Here is a 26,638-nt window from a genome sequence, read left to right as displayed (position 1 = left end):
TGAGCCATATCGTTGGCCGTTTTCATCTCCTTGGTCAGAAGTCCCAATGGTTTTCTCTCATCATGCTTCTGCTTTTCTCAGGATCATGGAACCTAAGTGTCCCACTACATACCAAACTACTCTGGAGAGATGCCAAGACAAAGATTTCAAACTTGAAAACTCCATTGCCCTGCTGTTATTCAACTCAAAGAGAAAACTTGCGCTAGGACACTCAGAGCCCCGTGGCAGTGGTCCTGCTATTGCATGGGGTCAGAGAGAGATGAAACATGGATCATAGCAGGCCCAATCCAGAACCCGCTTCCATCAGACAGGATAACCTGCCTTGTCTTCAGTCCTCTGACCACCACCCCCATCCCTCTGACTGATGTCCACTTAGAAATTCAAGCTCCTTACCAAGGTCTTCAAAGCCTACATGAGCATGGCCTGTCACTCCATTCTTGTCTTGTACCACCTGATTCGTTACCTCCTACACCCAAACACCAGACCTGATTTCCTTTCCTGTGGCGTTCCAAATCCTTCCCTAGGACCTTGATACTAGCCGCATCCTCTGCCTGGAGTACGGCTGCCCTGGCTTTCTACCTGCCTGCCAGTTTTTAGGACTTGGTTCAGATGACACCTTTTGGGAAGTCTCCTTGACCATCCTATACATATTAGGGCCCACATTCACTCTGTAACACATGTCCTCGTTCATTTGTTTTAGCACGTGTCATAAATGGTATTTGTTGTCTTCTTTGATTAGAAGTTAAGCTCTATTAAATCGAATATGTTTTCTCTTCTGTTAACCAACCTATCCTCATGTCCTAGGAACATAGCCTGGTATGTAGCAGGCCTTGAATGAGTTTCTATTATTTATCGAGCTCTGTCTATGCCCTACCTCAGGGAACAAAGCAGAGTAAATACATTAATACTGTAAGAATGCCTATTATTCTGATGCTTCCTTCCTCGACTCTCCAAACCAGGTGAGTTTCTTCCTATACATGTCCCTAGCGCCTGGCATTCTTCCTTCCTAACATTCTTCATGCTTATACCGACTTGTGCAATGTCTGTCTTTTCCACTATTATAGGGACAGTGACTTTCTTATTCGCCACTATATTCTTGGAGCCCAAACCTGTGACAAGCACATAGTGAATGAATAAAAGTTGTCTTTGGGCTCTGATCTCTTCACACTTCTCTCCAAATTCTCTTTAATGCTATAATGCTGCTGCGAGTTGGATGCTACAACACAGGGAAACACCTAGGACTGAGGGTTGACCAAGGGCTCACATCCACGACTATGACCACGACCAAGGGGCTCTGAATTACTGTTACCTTATTCCCTTAATCTAGTTGACTGACTCGAAGTCCAGATTTTATAGTGGGTACATCACAAGAATGCATGTGTCCCAGGACGCTGTACTAAATCATAGGACATCATCTGGACATTTTGGGACACTGCAGTATTGTCTCAAGAAAAGTCTCTAATGCTATACTTTTCTATGCTTTCGGCTCACTGAATGAACCTGTCCACCATGAGAACTAACCCTCTAATAAAAGTGTGGAAGCAAAGCGAGTGTCACAGATCATCATCTTTGAACTCTACAGTGTAAACTGAAGACCACTAAACAATTAGACACTGAGACAACCATGTACGTCTCACTCTCTCCAGATATGGCAGAGCTGGAATTATAAGATCAGTGTAATCATAGGAGGGGTGGTGTCTAATACACTGTTGGCTCTTAGGGAATTGGTGTCCGTAACGACAAAGCTATAGTGGCAAGTCTTTTTCTGGGCATATTAAAGAAAGATGATGAAAACAAATTATGCTTACCTGTGCTTTCCTTTTCTTCCGTACAGTACTCTCTAGCGTAGGGGGTTCATCCTTGCCAATAATCTCAGAGAGGTCACCCAAACCCACTTCGGGCCCATGCTTTATGCCACCTTCTTTTTTTGAGTGGAATCCAAAAAGATCTGACATAATATCTGCATTTCCCTTCTCACCCTTTATGAAATGTACTAGTTCAGTGGTGATACCTGGCTCAGTCACTTCTGCCCTCTCGGCCTCCACAGCATCGTCGTGGATACCAAATTGGGTCGGGTCAGGCATGTCCCCTAGGATCTTGGTCACCCTGATGTTCTTTGCCCCCTCAACCAGGCCCCCTCCAAACACCGTGTTCCAGAGGATCTGAAATATTCCTCCCAGTATGGTGAAGAACAGTTGGAATAGCCCCACGAACATCATCCAGAAGAAAGAGAAGAACACCCGCACCAGCTCCTTCGCGGTCATCTTTTTCACCTTCCTGTACTGCTTCCTGAGGTTCTTCAGGGTTGCCCTCTTTAGAAAGTTGGCAACGTTTCTCTTCATCGAGGCACAGGCCATGGCGAACGCAGAGGCAGACTCAAAGGACTTTTTATCTTCCTCTTCACCCTCAATTTCCGAGGTGTAAGAAGAATCTTCATCTTCCTCCTCTTCTTCTGGCCTGTCGGCTGAGTCAGATTCAGAGATCTGTGATGCTAACTGCATTTCAAAGATGGTGTCTTCACAGAAGTTCACAAACAGTTCCATTTTTTCTTGCTCCCCACCTTCGTTGACAACATCAAAGATAAACTGTCGCTTAGATTCCTTCACTTGGGGCTTTTCCCACTGAGTTCGACTGGATTCACTGATCTCAAAATAAACACGCTCAATTTTCTTGGCCCCGCCCATAATCTCAATGCGTCCTAAGTATGGTTCGAAGTAATTTAGCACACTTTCTGCTGGGTCCAACAGACATTTAAGCCGAGAATCATTTGGCATATGCTCGGAGAGATTTGTCAATAACACTGCCACGTTAAACCCTATGTCCTTGGCCGGCTCGTGGAACCGGTCCACAAAATCAATGTAATTAAACATGTCATTCTCATCAGCTTCTGCACACGAAAGGAGAAACTCAATCTCTGACTGTGTGTACTGTTTTTGCCCTTCCATGGCCTTCTGGAATTCTTTTTTGGAGAGAATCCCTTTGCCATCTGGGTCATATTCTTTGAAGGTGTCTGAGCTGGTTAAGTCTTTAAGTTTCAAGAACATGTCAAAGAATTTCAAGATCATTTCTACATTGGTAGATGACTCTACCAGTGTGTCAACCATCTGCTTGCCAATAGTTCCATTTACCACATTTCCTGTGAGGCAGGTTCAAAAAGACATACAATTATATCAATAAACCCAAGCTACTGTGTAACTGGTCAGGTAGCTATTTTTAGAAGACTTCTATGCCAAATCAGTCAGCTCCTTACTGACCGTGGTGATTTGGAAATGGGCAGGGGGAGCAGCAAGCCATAAAGACTATACCACTAGGAGCCAAGTGGGAGAGAAACAAAGGGAGGAAGGAGATGGTGACACCAGTGCCTCTTATCTGGCCCAGGGCCTGGGAAGCGGTTTTGCTACCAGATTATTGGGGACACATAGGGATAAGTGGTGCCCCTCTCATCCCCTTAGACCTAGGAGGGTGCCTAACTAGATGGCTGGCATACACACTGGCAGCCAGATGTACTGAAAAGCAATGGGGAGAGGGAGAGGATAAGGAAGAGCAAAGCTTGGAGGAAAGTTTTCCCCAGTTCATTCTGGCTTTCCTATTGACATAAAATGAGTTGGTTTTGGCTTTGTCCATCAGACCACGTGCCCCTCACTCATTTTCTGTTGCTGAAAATTTGGCTTTCTAACCAATATCATACGGATCAATGACCTGCCAGAAGGATAATCTGTATGATTAGTACGGTTAGTGCTCGGACCAATTACAGTTGTGTGAATGCCTAGTTATACCAAACAGCCCAACCTTCCAGGAGGGACAGAAGCATCACCACCATGTCCTGAAGGAGATCCAAGAGTTCCTTCAGCAGCTCGATCTGACTGGAATCCTAGAACAGAAACAGGAGATACCCCTGAGCTATCTGATCCCTCGGCAAAGCACAGGGCAGTGAGCAAGAAGAGCCTGCTCTGGAAAGCTTAGGCGAAGGCTACATCAGTCTCAGGAATGAGCTCCCTTGTCATCGTGAACGTGGACATCTTATTATCCACTGTTTGTAGTTTGGGAGGCTCGTTGTAGCAGGGCTCGGCCAATAACACTCCTTCATAGTTTTCCTTTTAGTAGCACGGTGTGGCAGATACACCACTTGTTGTCCAAAACTACTGAACAACCCAATACACCAAAGAGCCTTTAGGTATCTCTAGTAGTTTATATGGTTTGTTTTGTTTTGTTTTGTTTTGTTTTATACTGGAAAAATACAAGTAAGCTTTTTTTGGGGAATATTTTGCAATCCAATTAAGGTATCGAGATTATAATCCAAGTGGGTTCTCCTTCATTTGAATGAATTAATTTAGATTCTGGATTAATTTAGGTTCTCCTGATTCTAGTTGGTGGTGATCTGGGGGTCACTGGTCCCTTAAAATGTTATATAATTGAAGCTATACCTCCGGATGGTTTCGAAACTAGTCTGTTTGGTTTTAATTTCAGCATCGCAGACAGGGCATTGCCAAGTCAACGCTCTGCTTTATACCCTCTGTCACAGAAGGAAAACAATCCTTGGCAGATCTGAGGTGGGCAAGCGGGAGGTGAGATTAAAAATGCATCTGGGCCACATTTCTTTTACAGACTTTCTCTCACGAAGACATAGTTCTTTGTCTAGCCCTTCGAATTTCAGAGGGATTTCCCCCGCACCTTTCACAGCTATATACAAAAAAGAAGTGTAGAGTATTAGAGCTGGAAGAGACCTCAGAGATCATCTATTCTGACTCCCAATACCGATGATGACACAAAAAGCCAGAAAAGGGAAGTGACTTCCTGAAAGTCACCAGTCAGGAGGTGGCAGGACCAGGCTCTTATCTGGAGCCTCTACACTGCACTACACAGGAGTCTGTCAGCCGACATATTATTGCCGAATCAGCAGCCCACCCAAGAACTCTCTCCTCCCATAAGGCCAGAGTCAAAAGGGGAAAAAATGGAAGGGTTAAATAGCACATTCCTGAAGAGAGGAGGCGGATGTGACAGCCTTGAAAATTTTAGGTACACATTATTTAAATTAATGCTGCAAATGTTATTCTAATCAGCCTGAAAAACCCTGAAGTTCTCCCTCATGTGTTGCCATGGAGAGAGACGATCACCTACTGCATAGGCTACGTTTATTTGTTCATAATAAATGCTCCGAGCGATTACGATTCATCTTGCCAGAGAGATGGGGAGTGAGAAGGAAAGGCAGAGATGGGGAAAGAGGGGGAAGCAAAGGTGAGAGAGGAATATGTGAATTAAAGAGACATGCAGACATTTATTTGACAGATCAGACAGGGCTGATAGATTGTTATAAACTGACAAAGCACTGACAAGGAAGCACAAGGGATTAGTACCATAAAGAGCAAATGTTGAGGCAATTATGAAAAGGGTAGGTTGGTGGGACACAAGGAAGGAAGCTGCATCCATGCAAAAGCCTGTCAGGGGAGGGGAGGACATTCATTCCTGTCTCCCATTTAGTCCCACAGTTTTAAAAATAAGACCTAATCTGCATGGCTCTTTCGGCCATTTGATCAAGCAGCCACATTCACAGTGGGAATACCAAGGAATAGGGGCTGACTTAGCATTTCACATCAATGACTCATCGGGGATGGACCACGGTACCTGAGAGAGTTTCATCTGCATGTTAGCAAATACATGGAGGAAGCCGACCACCGCGTCCCACAGCCTGCTGTGAGCCAGGCTCTGTTGGTTCCCAATGCAAGGGCCCTATGGAGAGGAAGACATCCTTACTTCACTTAAACATTGCGAACTGCTCTGAAACTTGCCCTAGGAAAAGCATTTGACACCAGCTTATATGAATGGAGAGCGCCTTCTGAAAGTCACATATTTTGTGCTCTGTATTTCCCCAAGGTATTACCCCTTCCCTATCAAAGAGGCCTATGTCTAGCAAAAGCCACTAGGAATTTCACAGTCTGGTGACTTCCAGAGGTTTTCTTTCAACCTCAGAATGTGCTCTTCAAATACAATCTTACACTGCAGAACATTATTTAAAAGAGTTAAATACTCTGTTTGAGACAGGGCTGAAGGGTGCTCCTGCTCACTCTCATCCACACCTTGGCCTCTACGAGGGGTTTGGAGGAACTCAGGTGTTCAGTGGAGCCCAATGTGAAAACCGGGCCCCAATACACCTATATCATTATCAGGCTTCATGTAAAATGCTTTGACCACATGGCTATCTATTCAAGTAAAAAAAAAATCTGAATAATCTTCCTGGTGTTCAACTACTTTTAGAATTTTCCTATCGTTAACCTGAACTTCAGGTATAATACCATCTCTATCTTTTCTGAAAGCCAAACACAGAGGGATGACAATTACTGGTTCGCATTTTCCACGCTCATAACTTTGCCTATTTTTGAAGATTACTGAACCGATATTTCTCTCTTAGTTTTGTGTTTCTTTTAATAAGCAAATATGATCTGAGTGTGCCAGTTGGTTAATCTTATGGATCTTTAAAAAATTATATAACATCACAGAGGACTGTGATATGGCTACTGATTTTACAGCAACTTATGCCAAAATATGTCCTCCATTCCTTTTCACGGTAGCTAGTCCACTGTAGCCAACGAACAGAGAATGTTGTGAACAGAAAAAGAATGCCCCAAGATCTAGCTATTCGCCCTGAAATTCACTTTGTAGATTTAACAGAGTTTATGTGCTTCTGAAGTTATCTTTTCCATCAAGTTAATTTCTGACAAAGTCGCAGGATCTCGTGAATTCTGTTTTTAATCTCAAGACTCAAGGGTAACATCATTTATCTCTTTATTCTTTCATTCTATTAATCATTTCTCCACTCTCCATACCTTTGAACTTCTATGATGTGCTAGACATCGTGCTAGAAATGAACAATTTTAAATTGATTAAGAAGTTTTCTGTCAGCAAAATGTTTTTAGTCTGGGGGGAAGAAAAATGTAACTAGAGAAATGCAATAAAGTGCAACAACGCTATGAGGAGGTCACAGTGGGAGACCATAAATCATAGCTTCTCACGGAGTGTAGATATTACTGATTCCTATTTATCGATAAGAAATGCTGTCAGCAATGGGGCTGGATGCACAGTCCGTATGTGCATTCAAATATTCTGTAGGGAATACAGAATATGGGGATGCTAAGAATGTTCTTTGTTTTCAAGCACGCACTGTGTAGCACATACCTGGATGTATTCTGTAAGAGAATTGAAAATTTGCTTGGTGACCGCCAGAGCTTTGGAAAAATTGTGCTGTCCAGATTCGTCAATGATGTCCTTCCCTGAATAATACCAGTAGAAATCACTGATCGATTCCTAAGAACAAACGAGTATAGTTTAGTGTTTCTCAGGCTTCAGCCAGTGTAGCTAAACCTAGGGTTCAGGAAGAGTATAAGAGAATCCTACATTTCCATGACCTCTTTGTTATGACAGAAGCCTGGGACTCTGGGAAGAAGCACGGATAAGTGATCTGTAGCACCTCTGTAGTACAGATATCCCTTTGCAGGAAAGAACGGATAGGAGATAGGACAGCACTCAGGTGGACCTCGGTGACTATGATATAGGACAGTTTATTTACAATGAAAAAGGTACATTTAATAATGATTATCGTCCAAATAATCATAACAACAGCAACGTGATAGAAAACACTGTAAGGGCAAGGCATTGTTCTGAGCACATTACATGCCCTCAACCTCTCAGTCTTTACTGTCATCCTATGAGATGGGTCCTTCCCATATTAGATGAGAAAACGGGAACACAGGGAGGTTAAATAGATTGTTCCAGGTCCCAAACTGTTAAATGGCAGAATGAGGATGAAGAATCAGCAAACGGAAAAGAGAATCCTTTTTAACATTTCTTGATATTATTTGGATTTTCCTTCAAACAATTAAACCGAGTGACTTCTCAATACGAAGAACTTGTAGACCCACCTTATTCCCACTACTTTCTGGAACTGTGTCGTCGTGAAGAACCTGTTCTCATTCATAGGCCGTTTTATAGCCCTGAGGCATTGTGGCTAGGTTTTCACCGGCAAAACTTAAGTAAACTGGCATTTTATAATAGTTGATGTGGTATTTAACCGCTTCTCATGCTTTTTAGGTACAGCAGGTCCTCGAATAACGTTTTGTTCAATGTCATTTGGTTCTAACATTGATGAATGTCCTAGGAACTGAACTCTTGTTTTTATCAATCAGCCTATGGTAAAACTGATTTTTTGCAGAACCTACTGATGACGTTAAGTGAGGACTTACTGTACTTGACTTCTCTTAAGTGTGTGGACATAAATTACAATATCATCCTTACTGGGGCTTGACTGTATCCGGGGCCCTCCCTGACCCTGTGTAACTGTCTTTAGCTTTGGGAGGTACATCTGAGACGCGTCACCATCCCAGGCCTACTCACCTGAAGACGCAGAAGGTAGTCCACGGTGCTGATGATGACATTCACAGTGGTGGTGTTGCCCATTTGAGTCCGTAGGAAGTTCTGAAAGTCTGACAACACCAGAGCTGGGTCAGAGCCTGTCCCTGTCATGCCTAGGGGAGCCAGTCATGCTCTCTTAGCTGAACTCAGAAGAGGCACACTATGTGAAAAGTCTTACAATGGCACCCTGTTTGGGTCCTGGGAGACCCTGCAGGACTGAGCTCTGCCCTGAGCCTTCCCATCTCAGTGTCACCGGAAACTGGACCTAATGAGTCCCGAGGGACTTAACAGAAAGGGTTGGGTTTTTAGTTTCACCATCTGAAGATTCTAGAAGCAGCTTAGCCTGAGTGGCACTAAATAACGTTAGCCATAAGTTAAAGGTCATTTTTCATAGGTTCTCTTATTGAGGAATGAATTAACTATTGTCTTTGAGTTAGTAACTGGTTGTACTGAATGTGGCATCTTGAACTGAATCATACATAATTTTGCACCTGAATGTTGTTTTCCCTTGACAAATTGATCGGTGCCACTTACCGCTGTTATGTCCTTCACAAAGTAACTGTAGGAATCTAAAGAGGTCTCGTGTAAACTCATCATTCTGGAGTACTTTTTCACCTTGAAAACAAGAGAACATTTGTTTGCTTCTCAACACAGAACACTCTCCAATGCAAATGACTGCAAAAATGCTAAAGGGGCTTTGCCAGAACAGTTGGGAAAGGGAACTTGGGATGAATACTGGATGAACCCGATTAACCCGGAACTGAGGTTACAGAACACAAAGACAAACAAAGCTAAAATATTTAGCCCCAAGGTGTATTTGTAAGGAAAACAACCAGGCTAGTGGCAGTAATGATTCACAGTCCATAACCCATGCTTTATAAATGGAAGACTCTTCTTTAATTAAGCATCTAAGTGCTGAGTTAAACTCAATGTGCAACCACCGGGCCTGAAATGTGTCGGGGCTGAGGCAATCCTTAGGACACACACCCGGTAGGAACTCAGGCCAGAAACTTAAACTTACCACGTTCACGAACAATGACTGGTGATAAGAGAAAAACAAAAGAATATAAAGTAAGAAAACCATAAACACCATGACAAACTGTTTCTAGCTAAGGCTGGCTCTATGAACACATCCGGACTGGATGCTGGCTTATCAAAGCCACTAATGGAAATATTTTGCTGAAATGGAGCAAGTTCTTACGGATTAAGAAAGAGTTAGCAGGGGCTCTCTGACCAGAAATAGTTAAGATTTTAATCAGGAAGAGAGTGGCCTTCACATTCATTAGTTACTTACGTGTTCCTTCCTCCGTAACCATCCCCAGGCCTTCAGCTTTATTCTGCCTCTCAAATGCATTCAAATCAAGGACACTTGTAATAGACAAAAGAAAACAAGGTTCAGGGCTACACATATTGGGAAAATGGATTTCTAATGTCAATGTACCTACTGAGAATATCCTGTCCTTGTATTATCATAAATGCACTAATACATCACAATGTGTTTGAGAGTCTTAACGGTTCCCTGGGTTTGTGCTGAGCAGTGTTGCCCAGGGATACCTAGAGCTCACAGACCTTGTCACATGCATGGAGAGTGTCAGAAACACTTATGGTAACTATCATTGTTTGTCCAGTTTGAGCCCTTTCGAATGGATAAAAATTTAGAAAGTCTTCCCAAGTAAAGAAGGAACAATTTATTTCTAAGATTTCTCAAGGGAAAGTTTACTTTAAACTGTTCACCTCCCACATTTACCTACTTTCTTTAAGAATCACAAGAAATTGGGGCTTTAGTGCTTAGGATGAACACTGATGGAGAGAGCTACAACCTTTCAGATTTTGAAGGGCCGTATCCTATTAAGTAAGATTCCTGAATCATTCAGGGACCAAATAGTAGGCTAGGTTAAGCTTTCTAGAGGCAATGGTGTCCCTAGGTATTCCTAAACTTGTGACAAGTTGGCTTTCACTTCCCTCAACCTTTCCAGTCACAGCCACCATCAAATCCAACTTTGTCAGGAACCCCTAGTATGACCACAAAGCTTAAGAATGAAGACACCATATGATCATTTTATTTCCAACTGGGGCTCATTCTATTTTCCTAACAGACTCTAACTCCTTCCCCAATCTCAAAGGTTTCATAGAACATAAGAACATAAGGTTTTACAAGAATATAGCTCTTAGGGAAGCTTATGACTGAATCCATTAAGATTCTGTAAAATCTTGCCCTTCTTTTTAACATTGGGCAAAGGAAATGTCCATCAGAAAGGAAAGACTTTAGGGAAAAATCTTTCCCCTTTTAGGGAGTCCCAAACACTCTGCAATTTAGATGAATTTTAATGAGAAAACAGTGAAAATTCCTATTGCCATCTTGTTGGTTCTTCCCAGATCCTGCTGTAAAATTAGTCTGTTCAATAACATAAAACTACTTATTTTGGTTTTTGCTATCAAAGGAGCAAAATACGGAAACGGGCTACTTGGACATAGCTGCTTTGAAGCAGCACTTCTAATTCAGTAGACAATCTATGTAACAGACATTCCCGACCCTTCATCTCGAAACACCTGTTTCAAATGTTTTAATTTCTCTAATGCTCATTTTACAAACATGTATTTTTATAATCAGCAAAAAACCATTAAAATTTCTTAAAGCTTCTGTTAGAACTCAGCTGGCCTCTAAGGGCAGCCGCCTCTAAGGGCATTCCTCCAAGTCATTATTATAAATGAGTTTAGCAATATTAAGTATTACAGACTACCAAGAGAACTCTTAGGATTTTAATAAAGAATTTCATGAGCAATATGGATATGAATTGTCTTGATTTTTGCCATCTCTGAGTCCACATGTACTATTTTACCTTCAGTGAGTCAGATATGGCAATATCATATTTTCTTCTAAGAAAAGTAATAAATGAATTGGCTGTCAGTGGAGGGGAAATGGAGCTGAAAACAAGGAATTGCATTGCAGCTCAAATATGCTCCCTCCGACCCCAGGGTACAATATTTACCCAAATCAAATAAGGTTAGCAAAATTATGAAGTCCACCAAAAGAAAGCACGTCCATCCTCCAAATTTTCAAATGGAAAACCTAACATTCCATTTTAAAGAATATTAATCGGAGGCAAGTGAGCTAGATAATTTCTTTCAGAATGAGTTTAGACTGTTCAAAATAGACGTGGATCTTAGAGAATAAGCTGACATTTTTCTTAGAAAGGTTTTTTAGCTCATTTCTGAAATGAGCTACTATGGTAACCTTCTGACTTTTGGTTATGTATTTTTCATTTGTCAGAGGGTTCAGCCATGAGGGGAGGCATACACAACTTGGTAATATAAATGAAAGTTTAATGCTTTGTTCTTTAGGAATATGTCACAATGTTTACATGTTAGGATGTACCTCTGTCAAAATGAATGTGTCAAAATAGGTACCCACTGAAACACCTATTCAGGCTCAAAGACTAGCTAAGGATAAAGATTACCAAAGTGCCTAATAGGTCCAATGAAAACATAGCCTTGAGTCATAGTTGGATATTCACTTCTTTTCCATTCCTTTCTGGTTTGATTTTTAGGAGCATATATGTTTAGGAGGAACTCATATTCCGTTCTGAAGATAACAACATAACAAAAAGGAGGTGAGGGCAATTGAAAAGCCAAACAAGGAGGGAGGGAGGGAGGAGGGGGTGGTGTGGTGTGTGTGTGTGTGTGTGTGTGTAATGGAGATTACATTTTCCCCTGGAATACTACTTGAATGTCACCCTGAAGACTAAAGGAGCAACATCGATCCTCCTCGATTTCTAAAGTGGGTGATTCTTTTCTTAACAATTCCATCACAAGCCAATTTATTTTGTGGCCCTCCCAATCCCATTTTCCTTTCCCTCGAATAGTAAAGAGTCTTTAAAAATGCTGTGGGTGGTTTCCTCACATTTACCTGCAAGACTGCATAAGACCAGAAAGGCTTTGAAAGAATCCAGCATCCTTTTTCTCCTTGAGGTAATCTAACATTTTCTGCAAGGGAGACACATTTTCAAAGGAAGAACAATGGAAACTATGCCACGAGTAGAAACCCTCCTAACTGTAATGGAGAAATGGCAATTCGCAGGCCCACAGGCACAGTCAGATCCAGAGGAGCTGGGTTGTGACCCTGGGGAAGCATCGGAGCCACCTGTGGACTTAAACCTGCCATGTGTCTGAGCCCCACCCTCTATTTAGAGAACGAGAATCAATTCGGGTGGATGTTTTTATTTTATAAAGGTCCACCGGTATTTCTGCTAGGGCATTAAAGTAGATCTTTGACTTTCATAGGTTTACTCTAGGAAGTCTCCCCTACTTGGGAACAAGCGCCAAGACCACAATCTAATAGAGTTTAATGGTTTCTGAGGTCTAATCTGAACAGCTCACGAAATGAGTTTGACGCACTGAAGCAAGGAGTTTAGCCAGAGACGAGCCTCATCGAGAGCTCAGTATCTTTTTCACAATCAGACTTTGTTCCCTCAGTTCTCTGTTACTAGGAAGGCAAGAACTTTGGCATAATAAAAATTTTGTCTTTTAAAAAAGTTGGAGGAGGCCTGCAAGAAAATCGACTGATGAGGTGGTGACGGAAGAGAACAGAAAGTGACGTGTGTCTTAGAATATAGTAGTTCTTAATGAGAAATTTGTTTGGGATGAGTTAAAGGCTGGGAAAAATTATATTTAATCACGGTAATTATGAATTTGGAGATTCTCAAAGGCCCTGGGATGTAACCTTCACGAATGCCAAGAGTCTTTGAAATGTCACTTTCCTGTGCACACAGATGTTTTTAGCCAGAGCCTAGAGTGCCCAGGAGACACCAGTGTATTCTTGTCTCCTGCAGCCAGTTCCAATCCAGATTGTTGAATGAATTCCTTGTGCCAGGCACTCTGTGCTACTATTCTGTGTGCTGTCTCATTTAATGCAGGGGCACAGGGGCTTTTATTTGCATCACTAACTGCTACACCCTCCACCTCTAGAACAGAGCCTGGCCATAGTGCATAGTCAGCAATCACTAAACAGTTGTTGAATGTATAAAGAAATAAATGAAGAAATAACAGGTATGTGGGATTATGAACCTCAACTGACCAGGATCCTTGCTCGCAATAAGGCAGATTAGTGAAAAAAGTTGAAATAAAAATTTTAAGGCTTAGAAAACCTCCCTTAGTGCATATTTCTGCAAATAATAATCTAACAATGAAAAAACAAAATGATTTTCTTCTTGAGCCCTGGGTAAACCCTCTTGATTTGTCTGTCAACTCCCACACTGGTTTTATCAGTGTTCCCAGCTACTCTGATATAATTGGCCCCTAAGGGCAAACACCAGCAAAGGTGATTCTGGGTGGCCCCTCTGGATAGCAGAGTCAATACCTCTTTCCTGAAGTGTGACAGTTGTCAAATGGGAATATCCCAAGAAGCCTGTGCTACCTCCCATGAGTCCCTAGTACCTGTTGCACACCAGCGTTGCCTCCATTCAGGATAGCGATTCCCAGCTTCAGAGTCTCAATCACCATGGGGCTCATCTCACCTGCGGTGGTGAAGACTCGACTGAATCACCAAGGAAACAGGGTAAATCACACCTACCGGGCTTTATCAGGGCTCTTTAATAATGACTTCATGTCACAGTGTGACCTCTCTGTGGTAGTTACAGGGGCCCATCCAGAAACCACGGGAACCACCTTTACTGGCGCTTATCATCTGAAGGACCATCTCTGCGGCTCCGCGTTCATGCAGCCGAGCCTGCTGATACAGCGTTTTCTGCTTTTCCATTTCTTTCTCCTGGAAAAAATACACAGGAAAAGATTTGTTCACACCCAGGAAATTCACTGTGGTGAGGTAAGTTGAGAGAGATAATCTTTACTTGCTCAAGGAAGGCAACACACATAAAGTGGGTCTCTGAAGTTTATTTTCAGATGCTACCCAGCTTTCTAACACTGTCCACCCATAATTCACTCATTTTGATGAATTTTCCACTTTTTGCACTGAGAGGCAACACAGTCCATTCCCTTTTTCTATTATAATTATAGGAAGTGACCCTAGATTAAAAGGTGTTTGTTTTCATATGTTCTGTCATACAAGGAAAACTGCTTAGGGGTCAAATGAAGTATCTCTATCTGAATGTAGAAAATACCTGTTTATCTAGAATGCTCAGACCATAGTAAGAGACTCTACCAGACATGAGATACTGGAATGTCAAGGCTTTCTAGAACTGTAATTATGTTCACTTACATACTTTGTGTACTTTGTCTATAAGAGAGTACAAGTCAATTAATATAGTTTTATCTTGGGAGATTCAGGGTCCTGCAATGCCTCAAAATAAAAATTGCTATTATTATGTTTATAGTATAGGAGTGCAAAAAACACACCAGCGCCTCCATTGCTTTGAATTTTCATATTTGGATGTTTGAATTTGCCCTTCTATGGCCCCTGTTACCACCATACTTGAGTAGAAGTACAATCTTTCCCAGAAGAACAAACCCAGTGGGGCGGCTTGCTTCCTGGCTGACTGCTACCTTTCATTAAGCAGACAGATGGACAACAGAACCACAGCTAGCGGGTGTGCATTATCCAGGCAGACTTAGGTATTTGCCGCCAGATACACATGGTAGGTGAGCCACATGGCTAATGTCAGCTCCCATTTCTGAAGGCCCCGCCGGTTGACTTTGGGGTGGCCCTGTCTTCATCCTTAGTGAAAACTTACTTCGAATGTTTTTTCCTTGTCTTCCTCTTCTTCTTCATCCTCCCCACTCTGACAACTCTGGATTCCATGGAGCAGGGGAAGGAGGAGACAGACAATCAAATTAAAAGTCAACCTAATAAACAAGACTCTTCTACTGTGCAAGGGCAGGGGACAGGATGTAATTCACAGGTACCTCAGGACCTTAGCACTTCATAAAAACAAGAACATTTTGACCACTGCAGGGCCAAATGCCATCTCTGCAGTTACCAAGGGGTTCAGAAATGAGAAATGGGAACACCGAGACCACATCATCAATGGCTACTTATCGGGTTTAACCATAGACCTGAACTCTTTTATCTAGTAAAGTTCTGGTGTATATCGAGACAGGAATGTAGGGAGCTGTCCCTTTCTGATAAGATCCAGTGGCCTGGCAAGAAGGTCAGAGAATGTGAATCCCAAAGTGCCTCTTTGTATCATGACCCTGTGGTGCAGCTGGTGAATAGGTGCTCCTGTACCCCAATATATTCCCCTTCCCACCAGACACAAAGGTTTCCCATTGAGGAGCAGTTCCCTTAACCACTCAGCATTCCAGAAGCCACCCTCCCTCTACGTGACATACAAACAACATCTCAGATCACTCTTCCTGAACACTAGGACCTCACTCTAGTTTCTAAGTCTGTTTCCAAATGTACTGAACTTCCTTCACCTACAGATGTGTTTAAACTATTGGACGTGTTCTGAACATTAAGTGGAAGAGCAAGGGCAGTCTGTATGCCTAAGGTCTGTTTAGCTGGCTTAAAACTGCCATGTGAACCCAGCCACTAGCACCCACCATTCCTGCAAAACCTGGAGGTTTTCTTAGGAGGCCGATAGATGTCACCTGTACATCACATGAATCGTGCAATGCCTGGATCTCACATCATGACTGAGTCTCAGGCCTGCTGCTTGACATGACAGTTTCTCTGCGACTAAAGGAAGACATACAGACTAAGATAATGGGCAGAAAACCCAGGTGTACCTTGGCCATCATGCTGGAATAGGAGGTATACAAAGGGTCGTCTTCCAATTTACTGGAAAGAATGGAGAAAATATTTAGCAGGCTACATTCAGGACCCAGCAGAAAAGACCAAGAGCCATATAAATCTTAAATTATATGCACTAGTAAATTAATATAAAGCCCCCTCCCCCACACTGATTATTAGAAACCACTCTGAAAATCTGAATCAGCACTGGCTTGACACAAAATTCAGGGATGATGTTTAGTTTCAGGCTGCTTAATCTATAGACCCGAGTGTCTGGCATTATGATGAGAGCGGCTGTGGCTTATGGTGTTTCTGTAGATGTTTCCTGATGGCCAACAATAGGGCAGCAAGGAGGGCTGCTCTGATCTGGCATCCCCTTTCCAGGTGCTGCCATCAGTAGAGGAAGATCTGGGGTCGACACAACCATGCCTGGTGACTGGGAGGAGCAGGGTGCTCCGAGGATGCTGACCTCCTCTCCGTGAGAGCATTGCGGCTAAAATGGAGAATGATCTGATGAAGTGGGTCTGGTTGCTTTTCCGTCTCCTCTTCCTCCTCCTCTTCCACCTTGGGAGATTTCTACACAAACCAATGCAGACAGGTTTTAGGGACGGATTTCAACACATGCCACACAACTGCATGCGAAAAGAGAGAAGGTAAAGCGCAAGGCACAGAGTGCAACAGACTAAAAGCACAAAGAGAGACCACTACGTCATATATTTATTTCAGAACAGAAGCCCTAAGGATGCAACGTTCAGGATATAAATGTATATGTTTTTTTTTTTTTTCCAGGCATTCGAAGAAACATTCCAATTTTGGGTTAAAACAAAATGAAAGGAAAAGCCAAAGCCTGGCCACAGGTGAGGCACTCTAGATCCCAAAGCAGAACTCTCATGCAAGGTCTGGGCACCCGAGTTCAGGAGGGAAGCTCTGGAGAGTCACCCAAGAGCCTGGATCTCTTGGCCAACACCTGAAATTCTCTTGGAGACTTGGGCTGAAGACAGGGTGGGGCAAGAGTTACAAAGCACTGGGGCCGCTTGGGGGCTAATACTGTTCTAGACTCAAGCTGGCTAAACATTTTTCTTTCCTAACCTCACTCCTGATTCTAAAAATCCTGTTGCTCCTGAGGAACGCCATTCTGGAGCTGCCAGCCATCCAGTTTTTCTTTTGATTATCTTTTCTCTGTCTCCTTTTACAGAAAGGGGTATAGCAACTGATGCCAGAGGTAAAAGTGAGCTTTCTAGCAGAACCAGCAGGGTGGACCATATTCAGAAAATTGGTGAGAACTGCATAGGTTGTGTGAATGGTTCAGAAGGAGTGGAGGGCTGAAATGATACTCACTGTCAACTTCACACTAACCAAGAGACTGGAAAAATGAAGAAACTGCCTTTCTCGCTAACAGGAATATATGAAAAGAATGAAAAAGCATAAAGACAAATGGAAGGAAAATGGGAGAAAAAAGATTAAAGGAAAAAATAAGAAAAGAAACAGAGGGAGAAAGGGAAAGATAGAAAAGGAAAGACACATGGGAAAGAATGAATACAAGAAACACAGGGTAAGTCTAATGAAGGGAGTAAGGGAGAAGAGAAAAAGATAAATGAGAGAAATAAAGAGGAAAATAAAAAAAACAAACCAATCATGGGTTGGCCAGAGTAGAGGAGGGTTTATTTTCTTTCTGAACCAAGATGAAGCTCGGTGGGGCTGCTGTAACCAGCTTTTCACCCCTTGCATGTCATTTTAAGTAGTTTTAGAGCATGAAGTCTGTTAGAGACAGGGCATTACAAATCTTCAGAAGGGCCAAATGTAGAAATGTGCGTTGTAGGAAGGAGATTTTGATGCGCCTTCTCCAAAGCAGAGCTACTGCCTGGAAATGCAGGGCCTTGGTCAGCTAGGGTGGGGTGGGCTCCTGCAGTCGACGGTGCTCAAAACTTAACACAGCATGAGCTTTCCAGGGCATGGCTGTGCATCCTAAGAGATATTAGTTGTGAATAATGATGATGAGGATGGTAACAGTACCAGCGCCTTCAAGTGAAATTCATCCTCTGGCTTGTATGACAATGAGCAGGGCTTCCCGTGATAATTTGTACCGTTAGTTCCTTTTAAATTTATATACTCGATTCTTTGTGAATCTTTAACTGCTATAATGCACACACGTGAAAACAAAAATCAAAATCATTCACACCCATATCTGCTCCCAGTTGAGTCAGTACTTACAGCCAAATCCTGTACTAGTTTCTCTTCAAAGAAATACTCCTCTGTTTCTATCCAAAATCTCTGATAGCCATGGAGGAAGAGGTTAATAGAGCGGTGCCTGAGCGGAAGGGGTGAGAGTGAGGTCAAGAGGGATCCATGGGACATCTTATTTTAGTTTGGGCAGTTACGGTTAGTAAGCAGGATGGACTTTTGTACAATTCTTATCTTCTGATTGGTCAGGGTAGCCAGTAGCACACCATAAGCATTTATTTAAAAGAATCCAGGATCCTCTAACATGGTGCCTCTTGAATGCCTGAAACACCTTCTGCGTGAACTAACAATGGTTAGTGGAAGACCTGGAGATGACCGTAATTCTACTCTGGTCTCATAGGGTCTTTATCACATTTACCCTCTAATGACAGATAACTCATTAGGCTGAGGAACAGTTCAGAAGTACTGGCTTAATACGGCAATTTGGTTTTTCCTTTTGGCTGATCAGCTCTCCAGGTAATCCAATCTAAATCATGTTGATGGTGAGTGGGTTAGTCTTAGAGCGACTGAAAACAGCAAAATGTGGCTTCTTTCCAGGGCCTCCAATGAACCACATCTTCAAGGTGCTCCAGCTTTTACCTAGGAAGGCAAGGCTTTGGGGAGCTGCACTCATTAGCCTAATTCCTGTGTGCTTCATGGATTCTAGCTATGGCCCTGGTATCTGGGAACACTGAATAACTGGCTCAAGCCGCTAACTCCCCGTAGGCCAACATTGATTTCTGGGAATATTAGCTATTGAATAGCAGTTATTTGTTAACAAATGTGAGGAGAGTAGTGAAGAAGGAAGGAGAGAAAGGAACATGAAGGTCGAGACCACGTCATCAAGACCTGGTCATGGTTTCTGGCAGAACACAGCCCTTGTCCTCTTTCTTCGAAATCTGACCAATCAGAGTTATTTTAAAAAATTGTACAAATCTGTGTTTTTATGTAATGTTAAATCATGGTCAAGAAAGGAGGAGTATGCAGAGAATGAGCCGGTCTCTCCACAGGTTACATTACCATTAAAATGGGTATAAGCCTGTCATACTGAGTTTTTTCATTAACCTTTTCCAGCCAAACCCGTTGAAAGGTGCTCAGGAAGAAATTGTTAATTTTGTGTCTGGAGAAAAGCATACAGGTTTTCTTTTAAAAACTAACATCAGAGAAACAGTTTCCATATAATAAAATAAATCCCTTTAGCCCTTTAGTTTGGAAGATGCCATGCAATTTAGATCATCACAAGATGGAGAAGAGGCGTGGTCTCTACCATCAGCTCCTTAGACAGCTTTTGTTGTTGAAGTTATGAAATCTAATTACAGTCCCCCACGCTAGGGAGAAATCCAGGGCAACCCTCCAAAACAACTAGGTTAGGGGTAGGGATGGCCACGTTTCAAGGACATAGTGGATTCCTGGATTTAACTATTACCCACAGAGGGGTAGAGTTGCTGAAGGTGCAAGCAAATATAAAAGAACGGTATTAATATTTTCAGTGGATTTAGAAAAGAAACGCTTGTTTTTGAGAGATGTATTTTCTGCCTAGCTGACCCTGAAGACATGTGCTCAGAGCTGAGCTCTTCTGGTGGCCGAATAAGCACAACACCAAGCATGAATCTCTACCAGGGGGAAAGTGAGTGCCTTCTGATGTTTCACCACTTCTGGAAAACAGACAGAAATCCTATGAGTTTTTGCTATTTCCACTGGGCTATGAATTTCTTTCTTTCTTCTTTTTTTTTTTGGCTAGGACTTTAGCAGGCTTCATGGCCATAACTGCTTAATTTTTCAGCTTTTTATTAATGAATTCTACTTGATTCTGTGGTGCATGATTCCCTTCCAAAGACACTAATATGCTTCCTTGAGAGATTTATAGAAGCAGGTGTGTGTCTCAGAGGTTATGATTCTGCACCATCTTCAAAGATACTGACTGAGAAAGCTCAGTTAGCTAGTTGGCTCAAGACAGGCTTATAAAACACTCTGGACGAATGACAGCCAAGATGTACAATTTGATGAAAGCAAAATGTCAGGCATAAAAATAGTCCTCTATTGGATATCCCAGAAAACAAAAACCCACATTTATTTGCATGGGATTCAGAATATACTTGTCCCAGTCCATTTATTTTTCCTGACGGGGTGAGGCTGTTCCTACGGATTTGAAAGTTAATGACACAGAGGCTGACAATCACCAGCTTTGTTTGTTGATCATAGATCCTACCTCGGCTACTCTGCAACCAGTCGAGGATGGGAATGTTGCCACATCACCAGTGGTCAATGCTGGCCCAGTCTGCACTGATAACTCTGCCCTACGTGACACAGTTCGTGTGTTCACACATTCTAGAAAAGCCTTCACATATTTTTGACTTCTGAGTATGAAGGAAATACCCAGATAAAGGCATCATGCCCATGATCAGCCTCTTGGGACAGTGCCCTTTCTTCATCCTGAAGGCAAATATACTGACGAAAGGATTCTCAAGTTACATTTCTGAACCTGATGGGGAAACATAGTAATTTTGGTGCCATCCAAGTGCCTGAGCAGAGAAATAGTGTTTGATCTGTTGATGGAATTTAGGGTAAAGTATTTTTGAAAACACTTCCCTTTTTCCAGGGTGCCTTTACATCCTCACAAAGAATTCCCTGTAGGTAAAACTAGAGAGCATCCATTGGCTTATGCGGATGACATCACAGTGCAAAATAGTAAGCTAGGCGGCATGGGGCACTAGGAAATCTCATCTGTTTTCATTTTCTATGCTTACCTTGATTGCCTTAGCTGGCCATTATACTATATTCAGACTGTAATGGCTCCATGGGTGAAGGACTCTTAATTTCTACCTCTGGACCAGGGCCAGAAGAGAGCACATTCTGTGGGAGGATACCTTAATTCCCATCACTGGCTCACAAGCCGGGAGAAAATGACAGAATACTTGCCTGGGCAGGTTGTAGAGAGGAGCCATCCTGAAACAGGCCACCACTGCCCGTTTCCGCTGCTTTGACAACAGTTTGTGCCAAACTGCCTTCTTGGACCTCAAAGGCTGCTCCACCTGAAAGAAAGTGTGCACTAGGCTGACTAGGTGGCAGAAGGTAGTCACCAGTAACAAAGATTTCTCAACCCTGGAAGAATTCTGATTTCTCAACTGTAGTCCGCAAAAGGTAGTCAGCAAAAGGTACCCAGCAGTAGATGAATCAGCTTGTGGAGGTCTTAGGTGTCCTTCTTTTCCAGCTGCTTTTGGCTGTTTATTGCTTAACAGCAGCTTTACAAATGGGTAGGGTCATTTGAGCTAATGGTAAAAATCTGTAAAACACGGGGAGGGGAAGGAATTGAAGAATCTGGTACCATGAAGCGAAGCACCAAGGTGACAGCTGGGTGTGAGCTGGGATGATCCTGGCTCTTTGTTTCTGTCTTACAAGGGCATTCTTAACTAAGAGCTGAGTATAGAGAGGACCTTTGTATTCTCCAGGGTAGTCTTGTTTACTCGGTCTTCAGGGCAGATGCTCCTTACCTGCTCCAGGTGGAAGACAGCTGCTGAAATTCTCTGCACGCGCTCCACTGTCCTTTCTGGATTGGAAGGTTCTTCACTCTTCAACACATCCTTGTAGAGATTCAGTTGCCACTTTACAGCTGGGTCATCAGACTGAAAATGGAAAGCACACACATGAGATGAACAATCTCCAACACCTTTTGCACTGAGGAAGCCTTTTACTCCTAGCATGGTTCCATAGCAATCAAGACTATCTTCTACTATTGCCTCTTTCTCATTTTCTCTATTATCTTCTGGAACACTGTAGATGCTATGTAGGAACCTCTCATTCTAGCCCATACATCCCTTAACTTTTCAGTCATATTTTCCATCCCTTTCTTTCTCTGTGCTGCATTCCAATTTCTTTAAAGCGATCTTTCAATTTCTAAATTCTCTTTTCAGCTATATCTAGCCTATTTTTTAACTCATACACTGGATTTTTAATTTTAATGGTTATTTTTCATTTTTGTAATCACTATGAGGGCTTTTCCAATAATATCTTCCCTCTTCTTTAACAAAAATAATACCTGAGTCTTGATTTATGAATTCTATTGCTACCTAATCTCTTTAAATATTTTAACCATACTTATTTTAAAATTCCTTTCTGCAGTTCCTTAGGCTTGAATTCTTCCTTTTGTTTCATTTTCTGACTTTATAATAGTGGTAGATTTCCTTTGCACTTTTTAAATATGAGCTGGTCTTCAGAAGGAGTTTTATTTACTGGCATCTCAGCCTGTATTCTAGGGGGTGAATACTCTTCAAATGGTTTCATGGTTGTCTTTCCAGGAGATTCTTGTGTTTAACAGATTCGAGGGTAATTTTATGTAAGTTTCTTCCTCTGCATTTCTGTATAACATGAGAAATTAGGTCCCCATCTTCCTTTAAGGTTACTAGAAACCCCAGCCCCAAAATACAAAAGAAAAAAAAAAAACCCAAAATACAAAACCTTCATGAGTTTTCTCAACTGTATCAATTTCTCAATACTATGGTTTAGTGTGTCTTCCTTTTTTCTGGCACTTTGGATTTCTTTTTACTGCCTTTTTTGTAGTATCTTTTTCCTACCAGTCCTGTATATTTGGGATGGAAACAAGAGGCAATTTGTGTCAGTCCTCCATCTGAGGGCATAATGTATCTGAAGAAAGAGCTGTTTGGATTTGCAGGCCCGGAAAAATATCAAACAGCCTTTGAAATCAAAATTTGTCTTGATTTTTTTTTTGATTATACCAACCCAGGTACAAAGTTACTTAGTTTTCAAATCTCTAGAGCAGGAGGTGCCAAAGCTTCCCCCAAGTATGCTCTTCACTGTTTAACAAGCCTCACAGTCAGTACATTCTGAGGCCTAATCTAACCCCCTGCTATGGCTGGGTGTTAGCTCACGCAGCGGGAGGAGGACATGCTTTACTGGATACCTCTTTGAATACTCTTTTAACAGCAAAAGAAAGAACAAACCTTAAGGGCAACAACAACAACAAATTAAGGGCAGAGAGCTAGTCCTACCAATTTAACACAAGTGCTCTGAGGCTGTTTTTTAGAACACATTTTAGAAATACGAGTAGATTAAGCGAGAGGGGGGCACCCTGCAGCCAGAAGGAAGCCTGTGTGAGTTCTCTTACTGCTGTATCACCTTTTCCTGCAAGTGCAAGTTATTCCGCAGATGTTCCTTCACCTCTTCGTCTGTGTCCCTCTGTGGAAAGAGATGTTAAATTTTATTCCTAGAGGTCACTATGGAAATGTAAAGCAGGGCGCAGGGATGTATGGACATCCAGCCAGTGGACAGTTTTGCTGAGATCTTAACACAAGAACAAGAGACATTACAGAGACTTGTCCCAAAGGGCACGTGCAAACTCCCAAACCGGCTTCAAAGATGAGGGTGTGTTGCCTCTGTGCACCTTGGTTTCTGTTCATCTGCCCCAACCCTCCACCCCAAGGAGGACTGAGCATCTCTCACCACCCTACACACTCAGCCAAAACAGATGGGCGACTTACATAGCTGTATCGTGATTTCGCGAGGGAGATCAGCTCCTGATCGCCTGGGGTGCACATATTCAAACCAATGGGCAGCATTTTCTTGAGTGCGGCCACGATGAGGGAGGTCTGGATGGAATACAAGTCTCCCCTTCGCTTTGTCTTCTTCCGTTCCTGATCCTGTCCTCCAGACTAGGAGATGAGGTTGAAATAAACAGAGGGGCTCAATGATTCTGAAAGGAACTGCCTCACCTCAGAGGCAGCCCGCCTCCACATGGCCCTGTCAATACAGTTCGGGCCTTTATGTTTCAAAGGACAGTAAAGGGAGTGTGTTAAACAAAGAGAACTAGGTGGCCATAAAGATCTGAGCCCTCCCCTGTGTGCATGCTCACAGGACCACGTGACCAGACACAGACGACAACGCCTAGTCTTTGCTCACTCACTTCCAGACTGAATGAACAAACAAACTGGTATTTTTCAAAAAGGATATTTCGATTACTGACAAAATGACTTTCAGAAAAGAACTGATAATCCTGCTGCTGAGGTGTCAGGAAGCATGTGAAAGAGCATCTAGCACAGGACCGTTCTGTTTCCAGGGCTGAGGTTGGTGTTCTGGAGCCCTGGCATTGCATTTGGCCTCTAAGCTGAAGCAATGCAAATTCTCACAGGAAAAGGGAAATTCCCACATACGGCTGCTCTGGGATCTGACTGAGGAAAGGTGGGAGAGGCCGGAACTCCCCAAGTCCCTGAGAATCTGCCCTCTTTTGCTTATACTTTCTCATGGCTTGCAGGGAGAATTCATCCAGTGAAGCAGTAAGTTTCAGAGGAGAGTCCAAGGCACTGAGCTGAGGCAACCAACCAAGAGCCCTCAGCATCCATAGCAATAGTGGCAGGGAGGGGTCTGCATTGGGGTGGGCGTTTTCAAGAAAACAAGGCACTGCAGTGATCTCATTTTCGTGGTATCAAGCTTTGAAAGAGCAAAGCTGCCAACGTGGCACCTCGCTTCTAGGACTCTGCCTCAGTTGAATGGGCACTTGATGGAAGTGTGGGAGTGCTGGGTTAGCCAGAAGCAGAAAAGGAATCAGGGAGCATGAGGGAAAGAGAACTGGTGCTCACCAAAGCTTTGCTTCGTGAGGTGCCCATGGAGTATTTGCAGTAACGAGGTGGCAGCACCACAGTTTACAATGAGCCACGGGGCTCTGGGAGCAGCGGGGAGACCAGATGCCGCCCATGGAACTGGCATGTAAGACCCAAGACCCGGGGCTGCACCAGAATTCATTTTATGAGGGATTAACTTTCTGAGAGAAGGAGGGTCAAAATTAACACTGTCTTGGGACTGACCTCTTTAAATGACTTCCCAAAATGTACAAGAAGTTCATAATTATTAATGGACACTCTTAAAATGGATGTGAATTCTTTTACTCAACTTGTGGCAGCTGTACCATCAGGTGGTTACATCACAGAAACCACAGCAAAGCCCCCTGACCAGCAAAACCCAGTCACCCAACACTACCAGAGAATCCTACTGGTTGCAGGGCACCTGTGCCTGGTGCTCCAAAACAGCAGGGTAGACCCAGGACAGTGATGGGAGAGGGGGCCGTGAGAAATATGAGTGGGGCGAGGGGAGACGATGAGGCTAAGGCAGCGGCTTCATGTGTTCCAGAACACAGCAGAAAATTCATTCACACAAAGACCACAAGAATTCCGTCATTTCCTGGGCGCTTACACGGTTCCTTACATGTTCTGCCTCAGGTGTAGAATTCTAAGGCAAAACTCATTTACAGTCTAAATCGCCCTTGAAAATGCTTCAAACCATTTATAAGGACAGAACCCAGTTTTGTGTATATAAATGTAAAAGGTATATATATAGTAACACGCAGCATGCAGTCCAGTGAATATGTAAAATGTTAACTATGTGGATTTGATACATAATTTAAGTAATTTCTTGCTCACTCTATTTTATTTGGCCAATCTCATGTTCTTATTACAAATGCTGCATATATGATATGACTCTAATGTGCTGCTACTTAAATAAAACATTTCTAATCCTCCCAACAACTCTGAGACAGGAACAAGTCAGTTTTATAAATGAGAACATGATGCTCAGAAAAGTTAAGTGATTTTTCAAGGCCACACAACAAGTATGTGTGAGTCAACATCTAGACCCAAGGTTATCTGGCCATGGCTCCATTTTCCCTTTCTAACTGAGAGCTACATGTGGCCCAGTCCTTCAGACCCCCAGCCTCTGCTACCTACCTTAGGGAAGAGCGCTTGGGACAAGGGCAGCGCTCTTAATCTTAATGAAGAGATAGAGAAATATTTCCAGGTAATAACTGTATGAGTCACTGGAAAATTTTCAGGGTTTATTCCACCATATGCATACTTTATGCAAAAAATCATGGTTATCTGCTGATTTCAAATCCTGGAGTTTAGTCCTTGGAAAACTCTCTTTGAATCATGGGAACCTTGTACAAGAGGCAGAAATGTATAGCGTGAAAGGGTTAGGACCACTGACAGCAAATGGATTCTGACCCTGCGTGGCGCAGCGGAGGAGTGAGTCTCCTGGGTTCTCAAGCCCTGCCAGTGTCCCTGTCTTTGTAAGTGAGCTGGCTGCAGAGTGGGCGGCTGGGCAAGGGAGCAGAGACAGCAAGGAGACCTCGGTTAGGGCGAGGCTTGGCGGGCTTCCCCGGCTTCCCCATTCCAAGGGTGGGTGGGCCTACATTCACTCTTTGACAGGCAGTTGTCTTCCCTGGAGCAGGCCTGGGGGACCTCCAGGTGAGAAATTCCATTCTGTACCACCCCCATGGTGATCACAATGCCGAGGGTGGCCAGAGTCTGGCACCTCTAATACTAG

The 26,638-nt window shown here is 43.0% G+C and overlaps 1 protein-coding gene across 1 annotated transcript in view; it reads right to left on the bottom strand.

Moving 5' to 3' along the window:
- Positions 1-26,638, bottom strand: part of RYR3 (ryanodine receptor 3) — a 466,421-nt gene that overhangs the window by 21,683 nt on the left and 418,100 nt on the right. Inside the window, 19 exon segments of the mRNA XM_039843988.1 lie at positions 1,809-3,136; positions 3,790-3,871; positions 5,623-5,727; positions 7,171-7,299; positions 8,386-8,474; positions 8,938-9,018; positions 9,425-9,442; positions 9,698-9,771; positions 12,311-12,387; positions 13,837-13,916; positions 14,068-14,167; positions 15,090-15,146; positions 16,087-16,138; positions 16,560-16,666; positions 18,302-18,398; positions 21,230-21,342; positions 21,802-21,933; positions 23,444-23,503; positions 23,806-23,976. Coding sequence (XP_039699922.1) covers positions 1,809-3,136; positions 3,790-3,871; positions 5,623-5,727; positions 7,171-7,299; positions 8,386-8,474; positions 8,938-9,018; positions 9,425-9,442; positions 9,698-9,771; positions 12,311-12,387; positions 13,837-13,916; positions 14,068-14,167; positions 15,090-15,146; positions 16,087-16,138; positions 16,560-16,666; positions 18,302-18,398; positions 21,230-21,342; positions 21,802-21,933; positions 23,444-23,503; positions 23,806-23,976 — 2,952 coding nt within the window.

The sequence above is a fragment of the Pteropus medius genome, unplaced genomic scaffold, assembly GCF_902729225.1.
Source record: "Pteropus medius unplaced genomic scaffold, Ma_sr-lr_union100, whole genome shotgun sequence".
Taxonomy (NCBI): Eukaryota; Metazoa; Chordata; class Mammalia; order Chiroptera; family Pteropodidae; genus Pteropus; species Pteropus medius.
Note: the sequence above shows the minus strand (reverse complement) of the source record. Positions and strands in the feature narration are given on the sequence as shown.